Source organism: Dermacentor variabilis, chromosome 3 (genome assembly GCF_050947875.1).
Source record: "Dermacentor variabilis isolate Ectoservices chromosome 3, ASM5094787v1, whole genome shotgun sequence".
NCBI lineage: Eukaryota > Metazoa > Arthropoda > Arachnida > Ixodida > Ixodidae > Dermacentor > Dermacentor variabilis.
The window spans coordinates 130,671,099-130,677,745 of NC_134570.1; the positions used below are offsets into that span (position 1 = coordinate 130,671,099).

The window sequence follows — 6,647 nt, forward strand, 5'->3', positions numbered from 1 at the left end:
GTCCGTCAATATATCCCGAAAGAAAGCAAAGCGCACCGAGACACCACTGACACTCGGGATGACCAGTCGAGCAACAAAGGGTCCGAGGCAACCGCGGCAACAACTGGGCGCAGCGCCTAACACGCAGCACGCCGCCCGAAGAGCCAGACCGGAAACGCGACCGCACCATCGGCATGACGCCACGGAACCGATCGCTCCGTTAGGCAACGACGCCGCTGACTACGACGAGCAGCTCGTCCGTGTTCGACCGGATTCGGACGCCGGGAGACGCGCAGATTACGACATTTCCTCGTCGATCTCGGAAACCTATCCCCGGCACCGCAGACGACGCTCCCGCGCGTGCATCGGCACGGTGTCAGCCTTTTGCCTAGTGGGCGCCGTAACGCTCGTTGTGCCCGTGGCCATATTCCTAATCCCTTACATCAGGACCAGCCTCTTCGTCAGCGCGACCTCGGAATATTCCGGCGAAACGCCGGCTGACGTGTCGCCGACGATTTCCTCGATGCCTCCTTTGACGAATAAGATAACAGCGGCGTTGGCGCCGGCGACGAAGCCGATCGAAAACACATCGCCGACTAAGCTAGACACCTGCCAGGGGTCCAGCCCAGACGTGCCCGACGCCGAAAACTTGACGGACGTACTTCACCAGTACCTGGTCAACCAATTTAAGAAACCGCCAGGCCCGCCTCAACCAATATACTGTATTTATAACGTTTCGCGATTTCGACGACCTAACGCGTACGGATTCCTTCCGGCGGACATTCCGATGGCGCTCTGCCCGGGCATTGTGTACTGGTCTTGGAGGCTGTCCGGCGGTACGCTGGCCAGCAGGGCGAAGACATTCGACATAAACTACGGACTCGCCGCATTCAAGAAAGTCGCTCGTCGTCAGCGCGCCAACGTTGACGTCATCCTCACGGTAGGCGGCTTTCGTCAGGACAGCGCCGACTTTCACGAAGTTCAGCGTGACGAAATTACGCGGCACCGATTAATTCAGAGCGCGTACACGACCTCCCAACAGTACAACCTGTCTGGCATCAACCTGCACTGGATTCGAAACGAGGACAGCTGCGAGGACTTACTCGGCGGTCGAGCTCCACATCTGGAGGAGTTCGTCATGCGACTCAGGGCGCTGTTCGAGCTCAACGGGCGCAGCAAGGGGTTCAGCGTCACTGCTATGGTGGACCCCAGAGATGCATCCCAGATGGAGTTCTTTCGAGGGCTCGCAAACCAGCTAAACCTAACCTTCTTCAGGACGCACGATTTGGCGCCACTCAGCGAGTTCGGCGAGTACTGCGGGAACTCGCTGCCCAGATTCCGGTCTCACCTTCAGGCTCTCACGCCTTTCTTTCGCTCCCACGTTCGCCCTTCCGCTAGACCTGCGGCACCACCTCCCCATAACAATAAACTCTGCATTAGCATGTCCCTCGCTTTGTACGCCCGGCAAGGCTACACAATGGATCTCCCGTCGCCCCCGCAAGCAGTGTCTAGAACGCCCGGATACATTGCCCTCTTCGAAGTGTGCGACTCAAAGATTAATTTCGGAGAAAAAGTCCGCCACGTTCCGGGCTGCATCGTGAAAAGAACCACCAGCGTATTACTAGAGGTGACGTTCGCGTTCGAAGACTCGTCGACACTGAGCGCTAAGCTGTCCGCTCTGGGGCCAAAAAATGAATCGTGCGTACTCTTGTATGATGTAGACTTTGACAATTACCGGAGAGGATGTTACGGATCGACGGAGTATCTCATGCTGCAGCACTTCTACAGTGCCAGAGCAAAAAAGAGCACGATGAATATCACTAACTTTCTACCCTGACTAATTTGAGCCTGGAAACTGATCTCAGACTTATAATGGTATTGTTTCATACTTGTAGGACACGACGGCTTTGTTAATGCACTGTGTCTGCTTTGCTTTTTTTTTTACTCTTAGAAGCACTTTTCTTCCGCTGTCTCCCCCAGTAAGTTTCGGTGAGAGCATGAAGGGCTGCGGGGCATTTCAAGAGCTGGGAATTTGCTGTAATAATAAATAATTCACCCTTCCTCATAAGTGCTGCCGTATATGTAGGGCGCTTGCATCTGAATATTGTCACAATTGCCATTTCATACCATAATACATTTGCGTGTACTGAACTCTGTGCCATACAGCGAGTTTCAGTAAAGTCGTACCAACTTAAAATAATTAACGTGTTTCAGGGCGCAGCATTGCTTAAGTCGGAGAAGCACCGACCAACAGACGCCGAAAGGTCGTCTGAGTACGAAATGGTGGACAAGACGGGTATTGACGGCCACTCGGGCCAGCGGCCGAAAATATCGAAGGCAGGTTAACAGCTTATTATTATTTTGTTGTTGTTGTTGTTGTTGTTGTTGTTGTTGGTGGTGGTGGTGGTGGTGGTGGTGGTGGTGGTGGTGGTGGTGGTGGCGCGACCCTGACATCCCGAGAATCTTTTCTAGGAACCCCTGTGCATTATCTGCCCCGCACGTGCATTGGGAAGGTTGCTAAGCCGGGAAAGGTTGCGAATGCCTCGAAATATGTGGTGTCTCCTTTTAATCCCGTGTCCACGAATTGCAAACAGCGTATGTGTTGTCAGGGGGCTTGGCGCCGTATGGCTGGTTGCCGTTGTTTCTTCTGCGTTTGTCAACGGACAATAGAGTTCCGCCTGCCGACTGAAGGGTGTGCGCGTGTGTCGGTGTGGTGCTAAGCAAGGGCGGGACCTCTAAAAGCGCGGGTGTGGGGGCAATCACCAATTCCCGCGCCCCTAATTAAAAGGTGCACGGCCAAGATTTGAGGAAGAGTCGTGCTACATACAATTGGGTGAACTGGATTGGATCGCCACCCAGGGAACTAAGGAAAGGAACAGTTGTTTAAACGAAGGTTTTAGACCGAGCTCCGCAGTCTAAAAGCTGAGCATATAATCTGCTGAGAAGCGTCGAGGTGCTAGTATCGCCTGGGCATCCTAGCCGCGTCATAACTCCGAGTGACTAATTGACGTAAGAGGCGACAAACCAACGCCTGCAACGAAGCTCACAGTTTTCGCCTGAAGTTCAAACGCACTCCAGTATAGGTAATGCCTGCCGTATGCACTCCAACCAATTCTTATTCTTTTATAAATTTGCTTCTCACGGGGGATCAGTGTCCCCTGAGAGTAATTGACCTACGTAAGCGTACTCCTGTACAGATAATGCCTACCGTATGCATTCCAACCCATTTTTACTCTTCTATAAGTGTCCGTTTCGTTATCAGGGTCCGCTGCAAGTAACCTAACTAGATAAACCTACTCCTGTACAGGTAATGCCTGCCGTATGCACTCCAGCCCATTTTAATTCTTCTCTAATTTTCCTTCTCATGATCAGTGTCCCCTGTGAGTAATTGACCTAGATAAACGTACTCCTGCGCAGATTCTAGAGACTGACCGGCGATCCTTGTCTTGTCTTGTCTCGTCTTCCAAATACTGTGCACGTCCACTATGGGGGATTGGCAAAGGGCAGGCTGTTTCCTGGAATCTTGTTCACTTCTTCAGGCTACTGAACATTATCTTTGTCTTCTGCAATCATTTGCTGTTATTCGTCCCCTGTGCTGCTGAACAGGACAATGTTGTCTACAAACCGAAGGCCGCTGAGATATTCGCCGTTGGTTCTCAGTCCTAAGTCTTCCCACTCTAATAGCTGGAAAATTTTTTCTAAACATACAGTGAATAGCGTTGGCGAGATTGTCTCTCCTTGCCTGACACCTTTCGTGATAGATAATTTTTGTTACTTTTCTTGTGGGGAGCCAATTCGTAGCTGTGGAATCTTTTTACATATTTTCGAAGATATTCACGTGTACCTCTTGTACTTCTTGATTACTGAATTATTTCATAATTGCTGATATCTATATGGAATCAAATGCCTTTTCATAATATATGAAAACCATCTAGAGAGGCTTATTGTACTCCGCAGATCGTCAGTTACCCGATTGATGACGTGGATGCGACGCATTGTAGAATATCCCATCCTGAAGCCAGCCCATTATCTTGGTTGATTGAAGTTAAGTGTTTGCCTTGAATTAGTAAAATAATTAGTGGCAATTGATTACCCAAGGTCATAGTAAATATGGTTCAAGTTGCTCATTAGGACAGTAAACAATACTAATTCGGTGCATTTTCGTAACTCGCACGTGATATTTTTAAAGCTTGGCCCGCCTAAGCTTATACACCCTGTTAGGTAGATCTTCAGTACTTGGAAGCACCGAGTTCGGACGTACGTGGCATCCTGTTAAAATTGATATTGCTTCTCTTGCGTAATTATTAATTTTCTAGAAAAACAAGACCCTATGTGCACTTAACTTTTAAAGTACCGCATTAACTCGATTGTAACGCACCACGATTGTAACGCACCACGATTGTAACGTGATGACTTAATCTTCAGTCCTCGCATTAAAAAATGAATATTCAAACCCCGAATGGAAGCCAAGATGAACGGAAAGAAAATTGGTATCTTTATTCAAGGAATCAATCCGAAAACGGAACTCTATTCACTTATCGTCGCCTCAGAAAGAGGCGGAACTTCCCTTGGGCGGTATTCTCGTGCGATCACTTGGGGAGATAGTTTGACGTGCGCGAAATTTTCGCCTGACTCGGTACGAAAGCGACACCGACAAGCATTTCTGGCGCTGAGCCGAGTTCATCAGTGCCAAGAGCGCTGTCGGCCGTATATTTCCGAGGGATTTGGTTGCCGCAACGAGCCAAGTCTCGTGAAATCGAAACAATTTCCGAAAGTGGTCTTCCGAGAATCAAGTCAGCCGTGCTGTTGGGCTCGTTTGAGACTAAGTACTACTTAAAAGACCGCACCATGCAACCGGCCGTCAAAATTACTCGTCTCTAGAAAGGGCCGTCACACCGAAAGTTCTGCGTCACCGTATAACGTTGCGAACGAACGCAGTAGAATCGCGAAAGGCCGCAGGGTAACGCAGCACCGTAACCGTAACACAAGTCCCAAGCACGGCGAAAATGTCGCCGATTCCAACGAAAAAGAAGTTTCGACTTCGGTCCACATGTCTATGGGTTGGATCGAGACACAAAGGTACAGGTTGCCAACGTAACGCTAAATACCGCGGAACCTAGAATATATGTTTAAAAATCGCAAATTTTCACGTTTCAAATGTAACGCGAGGGTCGCGTTCGAACAACGAAACTCATGAGAAAACTCGCGTTACAGTCAAGTAAATATGGTATTGCACGAAGCCACACCGATCGTAATACGCCTACTCATTGCAGTAACTTACTTATAAGGCGGACACATATTGCTGACAATGTTCACGTACGAATTCTAGCCAACTACGCAAGGACAATTCGTGGCCAACAGCGTAGCAGCGCTAGCCAAGCACACTGAAAAACGGCATGCCAAAACTATGTTCATGTAAGTGTCAAGGCCAGAAGCTGGATGTTAAATCCTACTTACCTTTAGAGGTTTCATAACTAGCCACGATAAGGTATATAGCATGTTCACATTAAAAGACGATGGATATACATTACTGAAAAGCAATAATTTCACCGGCGATCTGCCTCATTGAAATTGACTGCATAACTGAACACACCCAGCGGTATATTTTCAAATTTTAGTTTACAGCATTGTAGCAGAAAGCATGTCAAACATGTTGCGCATTGCCAAAATAGAAGTGCGAAGCATGCATGGCCCTGTCAACTAAACCGCTGCCCGATTGTAGCTCAGATTGCGCATAGTGGGTGCATCTTGCAGTAAGTTCAGTTTTATGCTATTTGCGAGCCTCACTTGCCCGTTTCGTTTTCTCAATAACGGTGAGGTGCACGTTAACTTCAATGACGCAACCAAAAATATGCGGATTTTGATGCAACGAATAGCTCCGAGTTGATATGCAATTATTTTTTTTTCTGTTGTGTCGCACAACACGGCGGGCACATGGAAACACCCGTGAGCAAAAGTATACGGACCACAGGGTCGCCGAAAAAGCTAAATTTCTTTGTAACTAACATGCATAAACTGAAATTGTCGAGTACACTGGAAAGTTCGCAATGCCAAGTTTGGACTGCAGTGCTCAAATTCAAGTTGCATTCACAAGCAGAGGAACAAATAGGCTTTGTCGGGCAATCCCTGGTCCGTATACTTTTGCTCAGGGGTGTACATGTGTATTTGGTAGATAAACTTCCATGGAACGTAATATGTTCGAAACATGGCGGTTCATAAACGGTTCGTGGAGCTTAGAGACATCTGCGTTTTGAGGGAGCATTTTCTGCGGAACAATAAGAGGGACATTTTTGTTAACACAGGCGCGATTATTATGTTGGCCTGTCATTGGGACCCGTACGTAGGTCCCGCAACAAGAATTTATTAGGGCATCAAGTGCAGAAGATATTCCTAGCTCGGAAAGTGGTGCCGCGAGACATCCAGCCGGTGTACCCCGAAAGTATCCAGTGTTCAGTCATTTAACTAAACATACGCTTCTAAATACACTATCGCAGCTCTACTTTGCGCTCCATGATCAATGATTAACCTTTGATTGGCCATAAAAATAATGATGCCAGGAACAACGCTTTGTATTCGTGGGAAACATAATAAACGCCGTAATATACACCGATGCAGGCTACGGTAGTCATGCGGATTCCACAGCCTAATCCTTATGGAAGGAAATGAAA

The 6,647-nt window shown here is 48.2% G+C and overlaps 1 protein-coding gene across 1 annotated transcript; it reads left to right on the top strand.

The window, feature by feature from the left end:
- The first annotated feature begins 766 nt into the window (after positions 1–766).
- On the top strand, positions 767–1,816 carry LOC142574756 (uncharacterized). The gene has a single exon (XM_075683773.1). The coding sequence runs from the start codon at positions 767–769 to the stop codon at positions 1,814–1,816; it is 1,050 nt and encodes a 349-aa protein (XP_075539888.1).
- Positions 1,817–6,647: the final 4,831 nt, after the last annotated feature.